The sequence below is a fragment of the Heloderma suspectum genome, chromosome 3, assembly GCF_057233095.1.
Source record: "Heloderma suspectum isolate Gila_16-S chromosome 3, 16-S_ref, whole genome shotgun sequence".
NCBI lineage: Eukaryota > Metazoa > Chordata > Lepidosauria > Squamata > Helodermatidae > Heloderma > Heloderma suspectum.
Window position 1 is genome coordinate 130,575,017 of NC_139460.1, and position 23,872 is coordinate 130,598,888.

At 42.6% G+C, this 23,872-nt stretch overlaps 1 protein-coding gene across 2 annotated transcripts in view; it reads left to right on the forward strand.

Moving 5' to 3' along the window:
* The window catches only part of RASA3 (RAS p21 protein activator 3), a 178,657-nt gene that overhangs the window by 117,035 nt on the left and 37,750 nt on the right, over window positions 1-23,872 (forward strand). For both annotated transcript variants that reach the window (XM_084844550.1, XM_084844549.1), the window contains 3 exons: window positions 7,627-7,707; window positions 10,504-10,576; window positions 19,782-19,861. In XM_084844550.1, coding sequence (XP_084700676.1) covers window positions 7,627-7,707; window positions 10,504-10,576; window positions 19,782-19,861 — 234 coding nt within the window. The remainder of the gene's footprint in view (window positions 1-7,626; window positions 7,708-10,503; window positions 10,577-19,781; window positions 19,862-23,872) is intronic.

Consider the following 23,872-nt stretch of genomic DNA (forward strand, 5'->3'; position numbering starts at 1 on the left):
AATAATCTGCAAACAAGTGTGACTAGTTCTGTAACTGACTCAGGGCTAACCAAAAAGCCTGCTGGTTAGGAATCAAAACTGGCCTCTTAGCAGGAAATATTTTTTAGCACACATCTTCAGCCTTCTGCTGAAGAATACAGCCAATCTATTCTGCAGCTATACATTATTATGTGGTAAATCCCCTGCATTTGATTTGATTCCTCAATATATACACCCCAGCATTTTTCAGAACTGATTTTACCTTCTGACAATGCCTGTGGGGCACCTGGACAGCTTATGTCACTTTCTCTTTGTCTCTCGGGTGGCAGGGGAGCCAGAGGTGTGCTGCACCAGTATGCCACTGGTGTAAGGTAAGTAGCCTTAGATTGTGTGGGGAAAGCTCACATAGGTTCCTCCCCACACCAGTATTGGGATACAATCCTCTACCTACTTACCTGGCAGTAAACCCCTCAGTGGGACTGATTTCTTATAGGATTGTATTGTTAACCGATTTTGTTGATGTTTGACACTGACATGGAGAGAAGCCACAGTATGGGATCCTTTGTGTGATCCAGGGCTCTTTACGTTACCTTGGTGATGCAGGAAGGAGTGGCGCTTCTGTGGCTCCATTATCTGCCTGTCATGCCCACCCTCTTGTTTTCTTATTCCTCGTGTGCGTGTGCACACAAAAGAACCATAGCAATTGCATTTCAGTGCCACTCCAACTCAGGAACTGCTGGAAGGGCAGCTTGTAAGGAAGTACAAGAAAACACCCTTTATGTAAAGGATTCTGAAATGCGGTTTGTTGAATAGATACTTCAAATCCCACAAGCCTGTGTAACGGCCTTACCTTTTTTGGTGATCCATTCACAAATTGTAAATAAGTTCCACATCAAGAAGATAACATCTTTATTTCTTGAATCATATTTATGGGGCAGTAATAGCTGTTATATATTCATAATGTTAATTTTTGTTTTTTGTTTTTACTGAATTCAGGTGTCACATTTTGCTCCATGTTACTAGGAATGTATGTTGGCCATTATTGTATTAAGCTAAAATTCAAGAAGGGCACACCAGACCCCATACCTGTCATGCAGGTGACAGCTCTATTGTGAGCATTTTTGCAGCCCTGATTGGAGGCAGCATTAATGCCATTTTTTCTTCAGGTTTCTTAATAACAATGCTGTTGTAACCTGGATAAGGAGATTTGGCTGCATGGTGACAGTGTCCCTGAGGGCAAACAAAGCTTAATTCAGGGTGATGACAAATGCTTCCTGAATAGCCATGACTCTCACTCTGAATTAGCTTATTTTACCCTCTGTGGCACTGTCACATAAGCCCTCTTCATGTATTAACTGCAGGACCATGCTGCTGGCCCTGTGCTCATGGCTGCACATTTCCCCTGGGATGGCAGTAAGAGTGAAACTGGCAAATGTTTAGAGGTCTATGCAGGTAGACTTCACTATGGCAGACACTCATGGCCCAATGTGTGGGTGCTGGGGGCAAGGAAGTTGCACAACTCAGTAGTGAGGCCAGCAGCATAGCCCCACTAGCTGGTGTTTACATAGAGAGCCTTTCACATGATTAACACATGAAGGGGTCAACTGCCAACTCGGACTGGCTTCATGATTACTCAGAAGAAGAGCATTTTAAAATGAAAAAATGGTGCCAACATAGCACCTGATTGGGGCAGCAAAATCCAGTCAGCAGATGTGTAACAGGTATACTTTTGTGGGCACCTTTGGGAAACTTTTCAACCTCCCCCAAAGCACCCTTTTTATACATGAAATGTTCACTGGAGAACTTTCAGCTCAACTCTAATTAGGGTGGCCACTTATGCATTGCCAAAACAGAGGAAATGCATCACCAAAAAGGGGGATAAAAGGGGACACCAACTAGTCTAACATTTGGATATGCAAATGTATACGTTTAGGTGCAAATTCAGAAATAAATGCCATCTAAATGGATATACAGTACATCTCATCATAGTTGAAAAGACTGACCGGGGGCTGTCTACATGAGCAACTTAGTGCGAAGTTAGAGTTTGAGGTCCTTCATGACAGATGATGTCATCACCAGTCTTCTGCCAACCAGCTGCTTCCCTCTTGAAAAGCCGCATTTTCTGAACCTCCTTTTACTCCGACTTTTTTTTACTGAAAGCAGCTCCCTGGCAGTTTTACCACAGTGTGCCATGCCCCCCACATTAAATCCTGGGCGTGCCTCTGTGACCTGGCAGTGACATGGTCAAGGGGGTGCAATGCCCCATTTTCTCTTGTTTCCCCAATGGAAGTAGTTTTCCCCATTGAGAAAATCTCCAGGAGTGCAGCAGTGACTCCTCATATTACCTCAGTAGTCTGGCCGCATTCAGCTTAGCTAGCCTGCTTTTAATCTTTAACATATCCCCTCCCTCTGTGCATGTTTACTCAGAAGTAAGAAATAAATCTTGCTCCCCTGCAGTGAAAGGGTGAAAGGCTAACTTTAGTAACTCGCCCTAAAGCATTCTTTCACTTCCCCATTGCTCTCTCAAATCGCTATTGCGATGTTGAGCTTCTTTAATGTTTTGTGGGTTCTCTGATGTAAAGTAATTTTTCTCTGTTGTTAGGTAAAGTCCCTTCTGCACTTTATCGCTTTATCGTAGTAATGATGTTTCGGGCTTATGGGAGCTTCTCATTGTGAGCAGGAAGAAGGAGAAGGGGGACGGTTGGAAGCAATAACTCTAGGGCAGAGTACTGGAATGGGGCAAAATTGAGGGGCTGAGCTGTTCTCAGGGGGGCCTTTAAATGCTGCACTTGGGAATCAGGGATTTTGGCTTCTTAAGGCAAAAGTGCACATCTGGGGGAAAATGGGGTGGGAGCAATAACTCCGAGGCAGATTGCTGGAATGTGGTGAAATTTTGGTGGGGGGAAGCTCTTAGGGGGAGCCTTCAGATGCTGCACTAGAGAACTGGGGATTTTGGCTTCTTCAGGGAAATCTACACAGGGAAAAATAGTTCCTCTCCATTCATAATAATGTAGTAGCAGCGGAGAGCCTGTACAGGGGCGGGAAACAAACCTCTCTCATTGTTGAGCAGCCCTTGCCAGTTTGATGACATTCAGTTCTACTCCCCCCACCTCACCCAGAAGTATGTTCCTTTGAAGTGCTGTGTGACCCCTGAAAACCGGATTTTAGGGGTATGCTATGCTCAACTTATTCTGCTCCTTGTGCCCCTAATGGGCCAAAACCGATTCCATGAAAATCCGGGTAATACTCCAACGTGATTCTCTTTCCACTGTTGTGAAGACCCCCCCCCCCACGTGACTTGTGTACCTGCCCAGCCTGCTGTCCAGACGTTAACTCTTGATGAGCAACTATAAGGCCCCTGGGCTTTCCCTCCTTATGCTTCTTTGACTTTAAATCAGACTTGAACTAGACAGCCCATCAAATAGAGGACACCTTCAATTAGAGGAATGTCCTCTGTTAGCTCTCCAAAATAGAGGACTGTCTTCTCTAAAGTAGGACATCTCACCACCCTGCCTAATCACCACATACCAAGATTCTAAGATGACACTCTTGTAGTACTCAGCATACTTAGCAAATCTTAAAACCAGCATATAAAGTAGGTCTGTATTACTATCCCTATATTGCAGATGGGGTTCATGACTGAGGTGAGATTTATACCACACCAGTTCCCCCAAGTGCTCATATAAAAGTGAATAGCCATGTATCATTCAAGAATCTTTGGAAGGGGAGAGATATTCTTATACTATTCACAGAATATTGTGATATATCATCACCAATTTTAGAGGACATTTCAGTAGTGACTCTGGAATTAATCAGTGGGATAATCAACTAAAGCTTTCAGTGATTAGTGGCAAATATTGGTGGATCTGAGATTGAAGGACTCAAGTGTGTTACAATGTGGAATGAAAAAGACCTAGCTGAGTGTCTTCCAGTGCTGTTTATGGGAGTCAAACAATGGTTTGGTTTGCACACCACAATAATGTTATTGTGAACAAGGCAGCGTGCTAGTATATGCTACCCAGTTACTCCTGCCGTGGGTGGGAGCAGCTAAACAAGCAGGGATCTTCCATCCGTGGTTTGATTAATGTGATGTGTAAACCAGGAGCTATGGCTTGTCTCTCCCCTGACAAACCATAGTCATAACTCATGGCTTGTTGTTGGGTTATGACTCTGGCTTGTCAGGGGAGAGACAAGCAAGAATTCCTGGTTCGCACGTCACGCTAAACAAACCATGGATGGAAGGTCCATCATTTGTTTCCAGCGGGAGCAATCGAGCAGCATCCTGCCTCATTCACATGCACTTGTGACATGCAAATCGGGCCACTATCTGCCTCTTTCACCTTCCTCCGCCCTATCTCCTGTGACTTGTCACTTATACAGGCAGCTGCCAACATTGCCCAACAAGGGAGAGTAGCTTCTTTGGATGAGGGGAGGCCATTCTGTGGGCAACCAAGCAGTAAGCCAGCCATTCTGGGAAGCCCTGTCCCATTTTTCTGTGGATGGGAACTCAAATACAAGTTTCTTCTTTAGTAATGTGCAAATCAGTCCTAATTTCTTCCATAATCAGAAGAATCGAGGCAAATTAAATGTAAAAAGCAATCACATTAAAATCAAGGTTATGTTTTTCTATGGCTTACTAAATTGAGTTCTGAACATTTTCTATGGTAATCAAGCATTTTGACACTACGTGCAAAGACTGCTATGTTGAAATAAGCTGGTTCTAGCAAACAGTTTCCCACATGAAACCACAGTAGACCGCATCTGTGAGGTTATACACTGTCTGGGCAGTTTAAGATTTTTGTATTAACAAATTCCTACTTCAGTATACTTTACAGAAGGGCATGTACATTTTGTCTGTGTTTTTAAATTGACATTTTAATTAGCAGTTTTAATTACAAAGCCACTAAATACACTAAGACAATGCTATAGTATTTTATTTATTTATTAGTAATATTTCTATACCACCTTTCCACAAATGTCACCAGGGTGGTGTATAGCAATTCAAATAAAATAATAATACATAAAACCATAAAAGCAATAAAATCATATTAAAACATTAAAACTATTCACAATTTAAAAGGCCAAATTAAAGAGATGTGTCTTAACTTCTTTCCAGAAAGCTAAGAATGGGGACCAATCTTAGCTCCTTTTATACTAACTCATTTGTTATCCCATTTCCAACAGTCAAAGAAGATAAAACATCATACTTCCTCCAAAGATTTTTTTAAACTTGATTAAATCACTGCCACCATGACATTCCGTTGATTTTTAGCCAAGTCTGTTTGTTTACCAGCCTGCACTCTTCATTTCTCCTCTGTTCGTTTCTACCACAACTATAGAGTATCAGCTCTTTTTTTGCACTTTAGAATATCTTTCATATGTGCAAATATGTAAATATTTAGTCTGTAAAACAAAAGCTTCTGAGGGAATGTTAGGTAAAGTTCAATTACAAATCTCTAGTAAGCACAAAATTATATATTTCCAAAAGGTGAAACATAATTTGCCACAGCCAGAAAGAGAATATTTTAAAATGGATGTGATGCTTAGTTTTCTCTCCTCTTTCTTTGTATTTCCTCTGTGAGACAGTTACAAGCTTTCTTTCTTTCTTTCTTTCTTTCTTTCTTTCTTTCTTTCTTTCTTGCCTATAAAACAGGTTCCCTAGGCATCATATGTTCAGTAAAGTTCAATTATAAATCTCTTGTAAGTACAAAATTACATCTTTCCAAAATGTGAAATGTAGTTTGCCAATGCCAACAAAATAAAAATACATAAGCAAATACAAAACATCAACATGATAAAAAAAAATACAATACAAAGTGACCCGTAATGGAATACAGTAAAACAGTAAAAATACAGTAAAAAAATGAGAAGCTAAAACCATCAAAGAAATACAAGAGTTAAAACCACCAACATCCAGTAGGGATTAAAATAACAACAATTTAAAAAGTCCTAAGAAAACAAAAAGATCTTAGCCTGGCAACAGACAGAAAACAATGTTGGAGCCAGGAACATTTTCCTGGGGAGAGCATTCTGTAACCAGAGGACCACAACTGAGAAGGCCCCCTCTCTAGTAGCCACCCTCTGGTCTTCACTATGAGGGCACACTTGGGAAAGGGCCTCCTTAGATGACCTTAGGGTACAGGTAAACATATGGCAAGAGGCGTTTCATGAGATACTGAGGTCCCAAGTCATGAAGAGCTTTATAGGTCAAAGCCAATCCTTTCAACTGGGCTTGGAAATTAACTGGGAACTAGAGCAAGCAAGACAGAATATGTTTAAACCACTGAGTCTCTGTTAAAACTTTTGCTGCCATTTTTTTGTACCGGCTGTAGTTTCCAGACCACCTTCAATGGCAATCTCACGAACGATGCATTTCAGTTGTCCAAACAGGAGGTTACCAGAGCATGGATCAATGCAGCCAAGTTATCCATCTCCAGATAAGGTCATAACTGGGATACCACAGGTTCACAGAACTGTCAGGCAAGAATTAGCTCGTAGTTCGCTTCTTTGGCTCAAAGCCCATAGATTTATTTATTTATTTATTTATTTATTTCATTTCTATACCACCCAATAGCCGAAGCTGTCTGGGCGGTTCACAAAAATTAAAACCAAACAACACACAATAAAACAATTTAAAATATATAGAACATTAAAACCACAATATAACAATACAACCACAATAAAACCTAGCAGCAGTACAGGAGTTTAAAATACAGATTTAAAACAGCAAAGATAAAAATTTAGAAAGCTAAAATGCCTGGGAAAATAAAAAGGTCTTCACCTGGCGCCGAAAGGAGTACAATGTAGGCGCCAGGCGAACCTCACTAGGGAGCTCATTCCAGAGCCGGGGTGCCACAACAGAAAAAGCCCTCCTCCTAGTAGCCACCCGCCTCACTTCCTTTGGCAGGGGCTCAAGGAGAAGGGCCGCTGATGATGATCTTAAGGTCTGGGCAGGCACATATGGGAGGAGGCGATTCTTCAGGTAACCTGGTCCCAAGCCATTAAGGGCTTTGAATGTTAACACCACCTTCTCTCACTTAGGGTCAGATTGCCTTCTCTCACTTAGGGTCAGCTAGATGTGATGTTAATTGTATGAGTATTTACAAGTCCCCACATGAATACATAACCATCTGGCTGTCTTGGCACATAGTTCCTCTTTGGCTTTGTATCCACATGCATTATATACCTCTGTCTGTGTTTTTCTTGACGTTTGATTGTACAGTCACATCCATGCTTACTGATTTTGCTTTGTCTTGATCATAGAGACTGCAGTGCAGCAAATCACCTTATTCTCTGGTTCTGTGGTTTAGACAATCTTGAACAGGGTTCTAGTCTACACTTCTTAAGAGTAAACTCTGCATTTTTAAAGTGTTGTTTATAAAACCTCTCTTTAATCTGATATATAATTCTGCCTCTTGCTATCAGTAATAATAATTTGTCATAAATTCTCGATACTCGCTTATGGAATTTAATTTGGAAAACAATCTTACAACACCAAAACTATCAGATTCAACAAGAGGAAAATCCAGTTGGTAGCTCTTGTTGTTCTGTACTCTTGAAGAAAAACAAAGAATTGTCACATTCTGTAGCATCTCCAAGTGCATCTTGTGTTTTTACTCCATATAATATTTTTCTTCCTTTATTTAGAGTTCTAGAATGCCAAGGATTACCAATAGTGAATGGACAGTGTGATCCTTATGCAACCGTTACCTTAGCAGGACCATACAGGTTAGTAGTACTTACTAATTATTCATTTATTCTAATTAAAATATCAATCTCTTTTCCAATATTGTTGAAAGCGGTGTTTTAAAAAATACCATTTGATTTATTTTTAAAGTATAGCAAGAACCTTTTAGGGTTCTGTGAGTTAGCATCAGATCAATACTGACATTTGTGGGGTATTACTTTCTACTGGGATAACTAATTATTAACTAATAATTTCATGGGGTAATTCGAAATGTAGACAGGTAGCAACATCACCTTTCTAATAAGCTGTTTTAAGATACATCAAAGTATCCCTTTTGCTTACATTTGAGTTCTTATTCCATCTCATAGACAGAGAATATGACACTGGCAAATCCCACTAAGGCAAAGCCTTATTCGTAGTTTCCCCTAGGGATGTCGGAGAATTTCTCCACGAATCTCCGGGAGGCCGAATGCCAATGCATTCGGGCCCCCGAAATTGGTGGAGGAACAGTCCGCCCCCCCGCCCCGCCCCCCGGAATGGGACTTACCTTTGCCGAATGTCCCTGGCGCTGGCAGCTCCCGGTAGTGGTTCGGTGGCGGCGGCAGCCGGTCTTCCAACCGGCTGCTGCCGCCACCATTTCCAAGTAAAAAAAACCAAACACACAAGCAAACATGATAGGCTACGTAAAGATTTACGTAGCCTATCATGGCTAGATTTTCAAAAAACACCGTTGAAAAAATAATTTAAAAAGCGCATATGCAAATGGCGGCACCCATGGGCGCCGCCATTTGCGTTCCTTATTTGGGCACGTGTAGTCTACGTAAACATTTACGTAGACTACAGCAAAAATAAGGGCAACGCAAATAGCATTGCCCTTATTTTCGCCATAGTCTACGTAAATGTTTACGTAGACTACACATGCCCAAATAAGGAACGAAAATGGCGGCGCCCATGGGCACCGCCATTTGCGTATGCACTTCCCCCCCCCCCAAAGTCAGCCGTGATAGGCTACGTAAGGATTTACGTAGCCTATCACGGCTGACTGCAGGGATGCAAACGGCGGCGGCTATGGCCACCGCCATTTGCATCCCGGCCAGCCAGGAGGATTCACGGCCGGAGGGACGGGGCACCTCCCCGCCGGCCAGAATTTCGGCCGGAGGGACGGGGCGCCTCCCCCCCGGCCAGAATTTCAGTGGGGAGGAACGGAGCACCTCCCCCCCGGCCAGAATTTCGGCAGGGAGGAACAGAGCGCCTCCCCGTACCGCGAAGCAAGCTGCGGGACCAGGTAAGTGACTTTCGTCCATCCCTAGTTTCCCCACCACCCATCTCTTTCTGCATGCACTGAGACTGGGAATGCATCTTGGGTTCATGGATTTCATCCCTTTGTCTCCTTGCCAAACCTGGAGATCCTGTGATCATTTGAATACAGGGTCTGCTTCACCCTGGATATTAGTGGTTGTTGTTGTTGTTCAGTCGTTCAGTCGTGTCCGACTCTTCGTGATCCCATGGACCATAGCACGCCAGGCCTTCCTGTCCTGCGCTCTCTCCCGGAGTGTGCTCAAGTTCATATTCATTGCATCCGTGATGCTATCTAGCCATCTCATCCTCTGCCGTCCCCTTCTCCTTTTGCCTTCAGTCTTTCCCAGCATCAGGGTCTTTTCCAGGGAGTTTTCTCTTCGCATTAGGTGGCCAAAATATTGGAGCTTCAGCTTCATTATCTGTCCTTCCAATGAGCGGTCAGGGTTGATTTCCTTTAGGATGGACTGATTTGACCTCCTTGCAGTCCAGGGGACTCGTAAGAGTCTTCTCCAGCACCACAGTTCGAAAGCATCAATTCTTCAGCGCTCAGCCTTCCTTATAGTCCAGCTCTCACAGCCATACATTGCTACTGGGAAAACCATAGCTTTGATTAGACGGACCTTTGTCGGCAAGGTGATGTCTCTGCTTCTTACTATGCTGTCTAGGTTTGCCATAGCTTTCCTCCCAAGGAGCAAGCGTCTTTTAATTTCATGGCTACAGTCACCGTCTGCGGTGATCTTGGAGCCCAAGAAAGTAAAATCTGTCACTGTTTCCATTTCTTCCCCTTCTATATGCCAGGAAGTGATGGGGCCAGATGCCATGATCTTCGTTTTTTTAATGTTGAGTTTCAAACCAGCTTTTGCACTCTCCTCTTTCACCCTCAACAAGAGGCTCTTTAGATCCTCTTCGCTTTCTGCCATTAGGGTGGTATCGTCTGCATATCGGAGGTTGTTGATAATTCTCCCAGCAATCTTAATTCCAACCTCTGATTCATCCAACCCGGCATTTCTCATGAATATTAGTGGTAGTGCCCCCTTTATTGAATGCCCTCTGCAGACAAGTTAGAAAGCGCCAGGCTAAAAGCTTTTTGCTCATCAGGGATTTCAATGGCCAATCAATGGTGTTAATATTAGCTTCTTTTTTCTCTCTGTAGTTGTTCTTACTTGCTCCTTACATTTTTCTGTTTTTGTGAATGTGTTGTGGCTATTGCTATGATTTACTGTTTTGATTTTATTGTTTTTGTTGTGCATCGCTTTGCAAGCTGGAAAGTGGAAAAACAGCATATACATTTCTATCAAAATGAAAATGCTCACTTTTGGTTCAAATAAGCTTGCAATATCCTGGCTGGACATTACCTCCTTTTACATGCCGTAAGGGAAGTGTGCTAGCTCAGGACCTGCTCTCAATCTCGCCATGCAAGGAGTGTAACATCCAAACAGGCCCAGAGTTAATATACTTTTAAAATAAATAATGGGACTTAAGAAACAAGTGGTCGTATTTGGGGTAATTCTTTTCTGCCCTTTCCTTTTTTCATGCAGATCAGAAGCCAAAAAGACTAAAGTTAAAAAGAAGACGAACAATCCACAGTTTGACGAAGTGTTTTATTTTGAGGTCAGTATTCCAAAAGAATGTGGGATAAAGCGCAATGCTGTTGCCACTGGCGCATATTGTGTCAGCTGCTGCCTTTCAGAGAGTGTTCCAGATAGGGCCTGAAACATCCAGGAGCCAGCTAGATGTCTGGTGAGGCAGAAAAGTGTCACTTTTACAGGTGAACGGAGTGGTGCTCTTCGACATAAGTTTCCCCACCTCCGATTTGGCACTTTTGAATCAATCATCCAAGCTTTGAATTTGTGCTGATAAGCAAGTGCTTTCTAGACGGTGGTTTTATAGCCGCTCCACCCTGTCTTTCTTGGTCAATAGTGGGAGGGTTGTCTCGCAGGAAATGTAAAAAGCTTTAAAAGCAGTAGCAGCAAGCCATTCAAAACTGAAGATATTGGTTGCTTGCCAACATGCTGTAGCACAAAACCTCTTTCTTCGCTTCGATAGAAAGCACTTCCATTCCATTGAAAATGTCTAGAACTTTGTGTAATAGGACCTTTAAAAAATGAATGAAGGTAAAGCAAAAGCATAGCATCATTCAGAATGTTGCCACTCCCACCCACCTTTTTTGTCTTGGTAGTAATCACAGGAGGAATACATGCCAACTTTGAACAGAAGTTCAATCCAAACCCTGAACCAAGTTCATGAGACTCTGGGATCTTGTTTTGTTTTTTCTTTTCTTTTGTATTCTGTAAGGGCTTCTTTTAAATCAAGTGTTATCATGATGTCTAAGTAAATCCCTTACATTGGCTAGCACACAATAGTGAATTGAAGTCACTATATGTAAAGCTGCCTTGCATTGATTCAGCCCACAGATCCTTCTACCCCAATATTGTCTATGCTGACAGGCAATTGTTCTCCAAGGTCTTGGGCAGGGAGTTCTTTTCTGACCTTGCTACCTGGTATCCTTTTAACTGTAGATGCTCTGGATTAAGTCTGGGACCATCTGCACGCAGAGTGTCTGCTCTACCAGTTCACTGCAGGCCCTACTAAATGCTGATTTGTGTTACTGAAAGCAGGATATAAGGGCCCAAAGGGGTAGAGTTTCTTCTGTCCACTCTTAAAGAAGGGCTGCTCTTTCAAAAACACTTTGGAAACTGTAGGGTATAGGGGCGTTGTGCAGGTGATGAATGAGTTCCTGTTTGATGTGCCAAGTTGATGTGCGCTCAGACATAAGGCCCACATCTTAGCTGGTGCAAACAACCAGAAGAAGTAGATTGGCCATAGTATTCATTCATTCATTCATTCATTCATTCTTATCCCAGTCTTCGGCCAAGGCTCCCAGAGCAGTTCACAAAGACCAGTCATCTAAAATACATGGCACAAATGGAAAGGGGATTGGGAAGGAGCAGGAAAAGCAATCCAGGAACCAGGAATTAGTAGTAATATAAACACATTAAGATAGTACTTTGAACACATTTAAGTGTGCTACGCTGTCAGGCTTCCCCTTATGACCTGGACCCCCTGAGCAACTCCTTAAGGATATCTTGCCTCCTTAAGAATCCCACCTTTCTGCTTTTAAACTTCCCCTTCCCAATAATGCGGAGTTTAGGCTGTAGATGTGGGGTGATCAACACTCCAGACACCTGGGGTTTTAACCACAACAGAGTACTGGTAAATTAAAGCAAGCAAATCACAACAAAATTTATACAATAGAGCTGAGTTATATAAAATGCCTTAAGAGAAAATAGAAGTTACAAAACGCAAGTTTCTTTCCTCTAGCTGCACTTAGAGTTTCCTGCTTCTTTCTGCTCCCTCTTCAGGCTCTGGTCTCCCTGACTCTGCTCTTACTGGCTCTCTCACACTTTATATACCCTCCTCCCTCAAAACCAAAAGTACTGCTTCAAACCTGAAGAAATGAAACTTAACTGGGGAAATGAAACTGAAACTTAACCAGGGAAATGAATCTACTCCTCTCAGGGATATCCCCTGCCAACAAAAATCTTCAGGCCTCTAAGCCTGACCATTTTTCCCTTTGCCTCTGTAGGCCTCAAACCTTCACATATGCATACTTTATTTCAGTAATCCTAAGAACCATCATGTGAAGTAGGCCATTATTATTCCAGTTCTCAAGATAGATGGGTAACGGTTGAGTGAGAGATGTTTGCCTAAGGCCACCTGATGATTTTGTAGCTGAAGTGAGATGATGACAGTGGATTTCCTGCTTTACAACCAACACTATGTTTTACCAGCTCTACACAACAAAAGCTGTAGTGCATCTGTGCTACCTCAGAATATACTCGAAGAGGTAATAGGCAAGATGGTATTTAGACCAAGGGGCTAACCATAAGGATATGTTTCTTAGAGACTGGCCTAAGAAATAGTCTCTGGGGCATAACAGTGGCTGGCTTTCCAGCTCCCAAGACTTGAATTGGTAAGATTATACCGAAATGTGAAAGGCCATGACCAATTTTTGAACTCTAATTGAACCAAATTTATCCTTACTCTGCCCTCTGTAATAGTGTGACTGTATTCAAAATGAGATTAATTCTGTAAACAGCAGTGAAGAGGTTTCACAGAACAGTGCAATATACACTGAACTGCTGGAACAATTTGGCATATTAAGTTACTGTGCTCTCTGGCTCCAAGGTGCCTTTAAGTTAAATACATAATTAAGGACGCTTTGTTTCCAGTGCTTTGAGTTCCCATTATGTTCATGCATTGAAAGCATTACCTTTTAAATGTCTGTTTGTTTGGCTTCATAGCTGGAACTATATTTTCTTTTGCCATCTCCAATTTTAATGCAATTAAATCAGTTTTCTAATATGTTAAAAAAAGGAAAAATATATAAGAAGGTTACTTTGTGCGGGAAAGAAATGTTTCTGACCCATATAAATTCAAAATGTTTGTAACAGGGAGGAGCCTTTGAATATATTCACATCTCAGTTACAAATACAGTTTACACTGTGGTTACTTTTGGGTGGGGTACTCTCGTGGTTGTTTCCGTGTCATCTGCTCATTATAAATGAACCTCAAAGCTTTTGTTGTTGCGATTGGGTTATGAGAAAGATTAATAGATTAAGAATCACACTGTTAGGGAATTTAGTATGGTCAAAGTGACACAGAAAAAATATTAAAGTGCAGTGCAGAACTTACAGATTTGCAGGCAAAAGGACTGGTTTTGCCTATTTATGTTCCAAATAAAATACATTCACCAACACAAAAAAGAAAAAAACAGAAATAAATACAGATGTCAGTCTTTGAAACCTTTTGTGAACGTTCTATGTTTTGTGAACATTCTAACTGCTCAGAAGTTTAAAAACCTGTCATCACACAAACATCAACTAGTTAAGAAGGGTAGTTTGCTTGTCACCCTACCCACTATTTTCTACTCTCCTTTTGCTTTTCCCTTTCCCAGACCCTTCTGAAATACTAAGGTGGATATGAAAACTAGATGATGATCCTCTGGATCTCAGTAGTGTAGTGGCACATTCAGAAATGCAGGATCCCTTCGTGACAGTCATAGCCACGCCCCCTCACAGCCACGCCCCCTTCTAACATTGTACAACCGTGTAAGATATACAGCCTTCAACTGGGATCCAAAAACAGTGCAGCTGAGAGTGAGGCAGGGGTATTTCAGTTGGACGTCTGAGAAAAAATGCAGGGGTGTTAAGATTTTATTCACTCACTCACTCACTCACTCAAACACAAACATTTTAGGTTTTCAAAATATGATACTCTATGGAAGCTTCACCCTCTCAGCTCAGCCCTCATGGACAGATCCCTTCTCGTTTAAACAGCCCCCCTGCACACTCGCTTAGTGCCCCAACATTACCCATTAGCCTTCCCTAAGCTCCTTCATTATATCTCTCCCATCCTGCAACAGAAACGTCCACACACCCAGCTGGATTGAACCACACACACACACGCACACGCACTCTTTCTCCTCTCCTGCCAACTGATTTTTTTCTTTTTCCCTTTCCTCCATCAGGGTTTGTTTGCCCAGGTACATGCCAACCTTGTACAAAAAGTGTAGCTGACAGAACAGGTTGCGTTTGGCCATTCTGCTTACTGTAGAAACTAATGTTCAAGAATTAACAGTGCAATCCAATGGGTGTTTATTTCGAATTAAATTTATAGAGATCTTGGGAAGGCAGCTAAGGCTGCAGCCCTATGCACACTTACCCGGGAGAAAGCCCAATTGGCAATTGAACATAGTGGGACTGACTTCTGAGTAAACATGCATAGGATTGTGTGATCAATCCTAAAAACTGGCACAAACCAGCCACCTGCCCTGCCCCCTAAGTAAATAATGGTGGCAGCCCCCCCCCCCCCCCGCTGCCATGGCCAGCAGCAGCAGCTCTGAATGTGTGGCCAGTATTGCAGGAGACGAGGTCAGCGCTGGGCGCGCAGGCACAGAGCAGGGACAGGCGGAGAAGCCAAGAGCTGAGGAGGAGAAGTGGGGGGAAGGCTGCAGAGCTCCCTCAGGCGGTTCCCTGTCTCGTTCACTCCCTTTGTCTGGCCTGCCCTGTGTAGTAGATGACAGGCAGCCAAGAGGCAGCTGCCTGCGCTCCTCTGCTCCCTCCTCCTTCCCTAGAAGACTGCGACCCGGCTGGGGCTGGCTTAAAAAAAGTGCTGGAGCAAAGCCCCGGCGCAACCTGGCACCACTACACCGCTGCTGGATCTAGATGTAAAAGGTCAACACATTGCCCTCTGGCTGAGAAGTAGATTCTATGCCATTTTGAAAAAAGAATATCCATATTTATTTATTTACAGTTGTGCAGTAGTGAGCCTACTCTTCCCTCCCTTTGATCCCAAAGTAATCACAGTGGCTTGCCTTGGGCTTAAGATAAACATGGCAAACCACAAAGCCTTCTTCCAGTTTTTGTGCCTAGTGTAAGCCAGTGTGGTGTAGTGGTCAGAGTGTTGGACTAGGACTCAAGGGATCCGGGTTCTAGTCCCCACTCGGCCATGAAGTTCACTGGGTGACTTTGGGCCAGTCACTGCCTCTCAGCCTAACCTACCTCACAGTGTTCTTGTGAGAATGAAATGGAGAGGAAGACCATGTAAGCTGTCTTGGGTTCCTTGGAGGAAAAGGAACAATCTAAATATAATAAATAAATAGTGCTTTCAGATGTGGCATTCCCATTTTACTATTGTGGGAAATGATAATCTTGTATTAGTATTACTCAAGTCTGTAATTATACTGAATATTAAGAGTTTCCACCCTCCCTGGCAAACATCCAACAGATATAACCATTATTACACTTTAGCTTAGACTTTAATTTGTATTCCACTTTTCTAAAAGTATTGGGCTGGAAGACACTCACAATTATGGTTTCCAGGCTACATTTAAGTCTTGATATATATAATGGGAGATTTGTATCTTCTTTTGGACACCTGTTTGCAATCTTGGAGACATATTGTGGAGTGGGCAATGAAGTTCGAACCAGGCCCTGGCACCTTATCTCTGCCACAAGCTTTGTACACCGATCTCTGTTGCTCAAGGGTGCCACCTAGGCAGAAATACAAGCCCAGTCATCTGACTGAGCATGAGCGCTCATCAGCAACTCCAAAGACCAATCCAGCTACACCAGGCCTTCTAAAGACAGGCTCTGAGACTGAGTCCATCAATGTGAGAAGTTTCTTGCTGTGAGAGAATCTTGACATTCATTCATTCATTCATTCATTACATTTATATCCTGCCTTTTTTCCTCTTTGAGGAACCCAAGGCAGCATACATAATCCTCCTCCTTTCCATTTTAGCCTCAAGACAACAACCCTGTGAGGGAGGTTGGGCTGAGAGTCTGTGACTGGCCCAAAGTCACCCAGTGAGCTTCCATGGCCGAGTAGGGACTAGAACCCAGATCTTCTGGCTCCCAGTCCAACACTCTAGCCACTGCACCACAATGACTAAGCTCCTCTTGCCTGTCAGGGTTGGATCAGAGCCCATAGAGCCCAAAAGCAGTTCTGATTCTGAGCAAGAGATAGAAACCGTGGGAGAGGAACCCCCGGGCTGTTCAGAGGTGCCACTGGAGGGAGAGTCCCTCCCTGTTCACATTCATGAGAGTGGTAGCGACCCTGGCAGGCAGGGGGAGGGACAATTGGAGCTTCGGGATGCTAGGCGCCGGCGAAGGGACAAGCGGGAGATGGAGGGCGCCGAGAGGAGGCGCTCAGCCCGCTTGGCATGTTGTCAACAGCTGCACCCCGAGGCCCCATGGGAAAGTCGACCATGGGAAAGTCGACTTTCGCCTCTTAGCCCTTAAATTCAGAGGTTTCCTGCCTCTGCTCTCCAAACGGAGATCAACTGATTCACTAAGGCTAGAAACCTCTGGTAGGCAGCTCTCTTAAGTTTCCCTCATTAGGCTCATGCAATTAGCATCTGTAAGCGTCATTAGGTTGAATGGAAATAAAGCCTTGGAAAAGAGCCCTATCGTCTGTGTGTTGATTCTGGCTACTTGAGGATTTCAGAAGGCAGCAAGGGTGCTCCTGACATTGCCTTCCCCCACTTCAGAACTTAGCCTCTGCCTGCCTTCGATTTTACTGTCTGTTTCTAGGCCCTTCTGATCTTCAGTTGTCTGCTTATGGAACTTGGCCTGCCTGCCCTAGACTATGCTAGTTGCTTGTAGCCCTGTTGAACTGACAGCTGCCTCCCCTTAGGGAGAAAGGGAGAAAGCTCCCCTTGGCTGTGGACACACAGACACCAGTGGACCATGATACATAGATTCCAAGGAAAATAATTCAAATGAGTGATGGATGAAACCCACTCACCATGATTCAGAGTGGGCTGGGACTTTACAAGCCTTTCTGGAGTATTCTTGGGCATTACTGATTGTTCTGGAACATTCAGAAAGTTCCAATTCCAAGGAATTTATCGGCTGTTGCCAGCCCTCTTGTCTGCAGCTTCCTCTTTCCTACATTTCCTCCGAACATATCTCGTTGCCAGGAGGGGGAATAGCTGCTGAGGAGGCCAGTGAAAGCCATGGGCTGTTTCTGAGCTGTTCGTTAGTCTCTGCACTGAAGATGTCTTTTAAAAATTTATTTATAATTCTTAAACATAACAGTCCGAAACACTGAACAAACAGAACAATGTTCACACTCATAATGTACATATCTCATAGGCCTGATACAATCGAGCAGAGTGCATGAAGGTTTTCCTTTCTCAGCGCTCCTGCTGGAGGGTTGATCTGCAGATGGTCTCAGTATTGTTGCTTTGTTATTGACATAGAATATAAATGGAAACTAATTTTCAAGAAATAAACCTAAACAAAGCTTGCATTGCCAACAGGAATGTTTTAATTCCTCCTGGCCAACAAGTCAGGAGAAATTTAAAAATTGGTCTTAATTGCAGAAAGTGAAGGACAGCTTAGAAATAGCCCTCTGCTTTTTCCTGCACTCTCCTGTTTTCCTTCCTCCCCTTTGTAACTTGGGAAGTAGTTTGGGAACGTGTAGAGAAGTGGGCAAGGGGAACAGAAAGACCCCTAGAGTGCTAGCGCTACTATTGCAAGTGAATCCAAAATTTGGAGGAAGGAATTGGGCTCAGCTCATAATAGCATAGGACTTTCCAAAGTGTGGGAGTCCCCCCCCGCATCCCCCATTTTCAAAACTTCTCCATCACTAATTCCAGTAAACTGCTTCCCACCCTTCTAAGCCTTCGTGTTTCTCATCTGAATATTGATCAGCCAGTTGTTAATTAGAAAACTTCAAACAAGTATTTGTAATTGGCCAGGTCCCTGATGGGGTCTGTCACCCTGAATCAAAGAACTATATTTCCTTAACAAGGGAATCTCAGTTGGCTGGATGTGCACTCAATGAGGTATTTCTGAGTCTCATTCCCATAGACCCAGGCTGGGTATATGCCTGAACTGCTGTGTCTCTAGAGAGACATGTAAATGTTGCATGTAAAGAAGGCTTGCATAAAAGTATGGACTTCGTGTAATTTTGCCATGGATTTAAGACATAACATTTAATATAAGGTAGCCAGTGTATAAGTGAAACTTCTGTTATATATTTTACTTTCTTTGGTTTAATATTTCTTTGTTTCCATCCTGTTCCCCTCACCTGCCGTGTTTTTTCAGAATCTTAGCCTTAGGGCACTTGAAAACATGTAATTCTTGATTTAGCACAGAGAAGAGTTGAATGGGGTAGTTTGGAACATAATGTGGTGAAACAAAGGAAGGTGTGCATGAAGCGACATCAGTTCTATTTTCAACTGTTGCAGGTCTTCCGGAATTCCTTTCCACCTAGCTTGTAAATTAAATTGTTGTGTAGTGGCAGTTATCATATATACTAATAGTGATCTCAGTTCTCAGAGTGCTGCTCCTAATGTAGCCAAAATGACACCATCCATGCACAAGAGGAAGGTATCAGCTTGCAGAAGTACCAAAAATATATATACAACTAAAGTGGGGGGGGGCAAAGTTGGCCAAACAGAACTGAACATGCCCAGTGGTCCCTGACTGTTGGACAGGGATCAGAAGAGCAAGGGGGAGGAGAAACAGAATAGAGTATCCTGGGAAAACAGCAGGGAGCCACCAGTCAGCCCTGAACAAGAACATTCCACACGGCAATGCTTTGTTGCAGCATCCACTTGTTAAAACAAATGTTTTAAAATAACGTGTAAACCTTTGCTGTTTTATTAATACTCCCTATGAACTGGTGAGATGAATTTTAACTTTCCAGCTCCTTTATTTCAGTTTCTTCATTAAAAGCATGTTCTGGATTTTTTATTTTCTTCATTTCTGCACAAGTTTTTGTACGTGATTGATTTCTGCTGTATTTCAAGCAGGCAAACAGAGCAACCTTGTTTCCCAAATCAGATTGTTAATGCATTTTGTGTTTAAAGTAAGTCTGAATCTGCCACCTTTTAAATATTTTTGGGCTTAGTAGAAATCATGATAAAGCAGCTGTAGATCTGAGTTCACATACTGAGATCTCAATACCATACTTCTTTTTTCTTCTCCAGATTTCCAATGGAAATTTACATTGAATATGATTGATTGAGCAGGCAGTGTGCTATAGTTTAAATTGGAAATAAACATGCCTGTTCTACAGTTTAAACTGGAAAATGTTATGTACTTTAATATGTATGCTTAGAAATGTATTATCTAGAAGCTTTGAGGTATAAGGGAAGTATAGTAGCTTTACACCCGTGAAATAAGTGCTGGGTGTAATCTCATTGAGCTATATAATTGAGTTTCTATATTGAGAAACTTTTTAATGAGTTTCTTGTTAACTAATAAGATCTTACTGTCTTAAAATTTCTCATCTGCACTAGGTTACCAGACCCTGCAGCTATAATAAGAAATCCCATTTCGATATTGAAGATGCTGATGAAGTTGACAAGATGGAAATCAGGTAAATTGGTTTATACATATGCTCCCTCTCTCTTTATCATCACTGTTTAAATTTAATATTTGGAAAAGAAAGAATATGGGTTATCCAGAAATTGTTAGAGATCTCTATCCAGCTATAGACATCCGTTGTGACCTTGAAAGGTCATGTGTTGTCTCTCTCCTTCCCCCACCCATATTTCTTAGCTGTCAAGGAAAGAAAGCATATGTGCTGAGGGGAGATGGGCAGGGCTGGTGCCAGACTTCTGGGTGCTCTTGGACATGGTGTTACCCTACCGAAGGCCCGCTCCCTCTCTTCCTCCTCCTCCTTGCTTTCACTGCTGCTGCTTGCCCCCTCCTGCCGCCCCCTATCATGATACCACTTCTCTCTCCCACCCCTTCTGTGAGAACATGCCACTTTTGAACACTGGAAGCTGCCTCAAGCAGACTGTTAGTCCATCTAATATAGTATTTTCTATACCAGGTTTAGGAAACTAGTACTCTCCAGATTTTTTGGACTACAACTCCCATAATCCTTTATCATTAGCTATGCTGGCTGGGACTTATGGGGGTTGTAGTTCAAAACATATTGAAGGCACCAAGTTACCTACCCCTGGCCTATGCTGACTGGGACCAGCTCTCCAGAGTTTCAAACAGTGTTCTTTTCCAGCCCTATGTGGCGATGCCAGAAATCAAATTTGGGACCTTACCACGTGCCCAGTGGGAGTCCAGGGTTCCCCCCCAACTTAGTGCAGATGAGGAGCATCTACTGCCATTCTCCAGTGCTCCAAATGATGTGAAAAGAATAGAAAGATCTTCCCAGTGCTTTGGTCATGTCTAAATCAAAATGGAAGAATAAACTAGTTGATAGTTCTTCATTTTTCAGTATAGTTACTGCCAGGTGACAGCTGCCTATACTAACCACCGATGCGGTATTTATGTGGCTAGCTGTTAACTCATTGTCTTTTACTGTGATTTTCCAGTATACTAAGAAGAAAAACAATCAGGAAACCTGATCAGATTGGTTAAAATTGGCCAGGTAGCATCACCATCCTGACAAAGGGTATTTGTCTTGGAGCTTCGTGGATGTGTTCTGTTTTGTAGGGTTTTTTTTAAGGTGGCTACATTAATTATCAGTATATGATAATATCTGAGAAGACTGTCCTTTGAGCCTAAGAACAACATATAGCAACTCTGAATCTTGTTAGGAATAGAAAGATGTATTTGTAACGAGGCTTATTAAATGATTAGATAGTGCATCCATGATAAGAAATAAGGAAACCAGTAGGCAGTTGTTTAGGGTAGGGAAATCTCTTACTGGTTTTGCTTCATTAAATAGGAAGTTTTGTTTTGTAAATGTTCATTCAGTGGAATGGATTCCTTTGACATCAGTGCAACAAGTCAAGCAAAGGGAAAAGTGAATGGATATTATCCATGACAGGAGGTTAGCCAGTAGGAATATGATGTTCAAAAGAGGAGGGATGAAAGCTAAACACACTGTGTGGAGAGTTGCACTGTCATGGATATAGACTTGGACCAGAGAGATCTGGATTTTATGAGACCCAGGCTTGCTTTATTTATTTATAGCATTTGTACCCCACCCTTTATCCAGAAAGGCACCCAGAACAGCTTTCAGATCAGAAAAAAACAAGACAGTCCCGGCCCTCAGTCTGACAATATAAAAAGTTACAATACAGAAAAAAAGGAAAAATGGATGGTGTGGAAGGAAAACAAGAAAGCTCAGGCAACTAATTCTAAATGTTAGACTGTTTTTATAATGACCAACTGTGATGGAAACAGGTTGCTCACAGTTAAAGAACAGGCCTTGGTGGGCCTCCAAGTAATAGCTCGGTGAGTTGACCTTCCGTGAAATTGCTGTAATGCAGTCAGACATTGTTGGTATTACACTGTGGAGCCTTGGCTCTCTGGGACCTGTTTGGAATCTGCTGGGTTCTTCCCACTCCTGCCACTGCAGGTAAGACTGCTAAAAGCAGCAGCGGTGGAGATGACCATTCCTTGCTATCTGCTGCTTCTCCCCCTCCTCACAGGGCAGTTATGACTGATAGACTCTGTGACTCAGGGGGTGTAGGGGCACAGCCCAGCGGCTAAAAATAGCTGTGAGTGGAGACGGCAGTTCCTTGCCATCTGCTGCTGCTTCTTTTCCTCACAAGGGGGTTTAGACCAGCCTTCCTCAACCTGGTGCCTTCCAGATGAGTTGGACTTCAAATCCAGTCAGCCCCAGCCAGCATGGCCAATGGTCAGTGATGCTGGGAGTTGTAGTCCAAAACGTCTGTAGGCCATCAAGTTGGGGAGGCTGGTGTAGACCCACAACTCAGCCATGAAGCTCACAGGATAGCTCTGAGCCAGTCTGTCCCTCATCACCATCACCACCATCATCATCTACCTCCCATGTGATTGTGATGATAAAATAAGATTGCCCCCAAACTGCCATGAAGACCTTGTGGGAGGGATACAAACATGTTAAAAGTAAATAATTATTGCAAAGGTTTGCTGTCTCCTTGTTTTACTATGTTTTATTGAAAAGGAAAAGATTTTCATACAATTTTATAGGAAATAATAATAGCATACAAAAATGTAACTGAAAGAATGAATGGTACAGTCAGTATATCATTATAATGAGTCTGAAGTTTTAGCACTGTAAGTATATCTGACCAGAATGACACATGCGTCTCAAGGAAAACTTTTACCAATGACTTAGTTTACAGATGGTATGAATTAATAACAATCATCCAGATAAAAACACAAATCATCTCAGGTATTATAGGCAAGAATTTGTTTTGTTAATTAAAGCCAAAGGCCATATTTGTTTATACCATTGTTCTACTCTAAGAAATCATGAAACTTGCATTGGCATACTATTTCTAATCTTGGAACTTGCAAGAGAAAGAAAGACAAGAAGATTCTTGTGCTGAGTATTCTGAGTTCTTATCTAAAAATATTTAATAGTGCTTTTTAGCTGTAGGTAGAAAATTAGTTTTATTAATTTCATCAAAAATTTTCCTGCAGAACCCACTGATAATATTGTATCCCCACCATATATAAAAATAGGCTCCTATGCCTCCACAGACCATCCAGCATTTTGGAATATTCTTTATTACAAATATGACAAAATTTTCGTACATACCTGTAACAGCAATTGATTACTTTCACTTAGAACTTTTCCCAACCTTGGTTCCCCAGGGATTGCTGGACTACAATGCCCATTATCCCAATCCAGCATAGACTTGTTGGGGTTTATGGGAGTTGTAGTCCAACAACATCTGGGGATCCAAGGTTGGGAAAGGCTGCTTTACTGAATTCTCTCTAATCCTAAATTTGCTTTTTAAAATGCTGATGTCCACAGCTGTATATATAGAATTCCAAAGGAGGCCTAACATCTCTCCAAGACCTGTCTCCATGACAATGGAAGGAAGAACGAAGCGAAGGGTCGGTGAGGTGAAAGACACACCCCTGAGCAGGGCTGTCATGCCAGAGTAAATGCAGTGGGTGGTTCACACTACAACAGAAGTACAGACAAGCTGAATTAAGGAAAACAATCAGACTAAAAGTAGTCTCAGAAGAACCAGGTTTTTGGCACAAAACTCCAGAGTGGCTGCGAGATGGCCGTGATGTCATGTATCCCTAACGACGTCCAAACACAGCCTGCTTGGATTAAGTCGCTCGTGGAGACATCCCCCAACTGTGGCCAAAGAGAAATGCTGATTTCAAGGACAGGGTGTTTTAGCTAGTCCCTGTCATGCCTCCTGCCCTACTGCTAGGAGGAACAGCAGCATTTTGATGGTGTGAGGGTTGGACCTCATCAATGTCTCTTTGTGTACAGTTTATCCAGTTATAATAGGTATGAAGCCAAACAGTCTTTGTTAAGATATATTAATTGATCTCAAATTGACTCCCTGTGTAATTATCATGTAAAACCCTCTCTTAACTTTTCATTGCTGAATCTTGAAACTTCCCCTGTCCTCTACAACTACTATGTTGCCACTCCTTACCCCCAAAGCTCTGCCATTAGACCTCA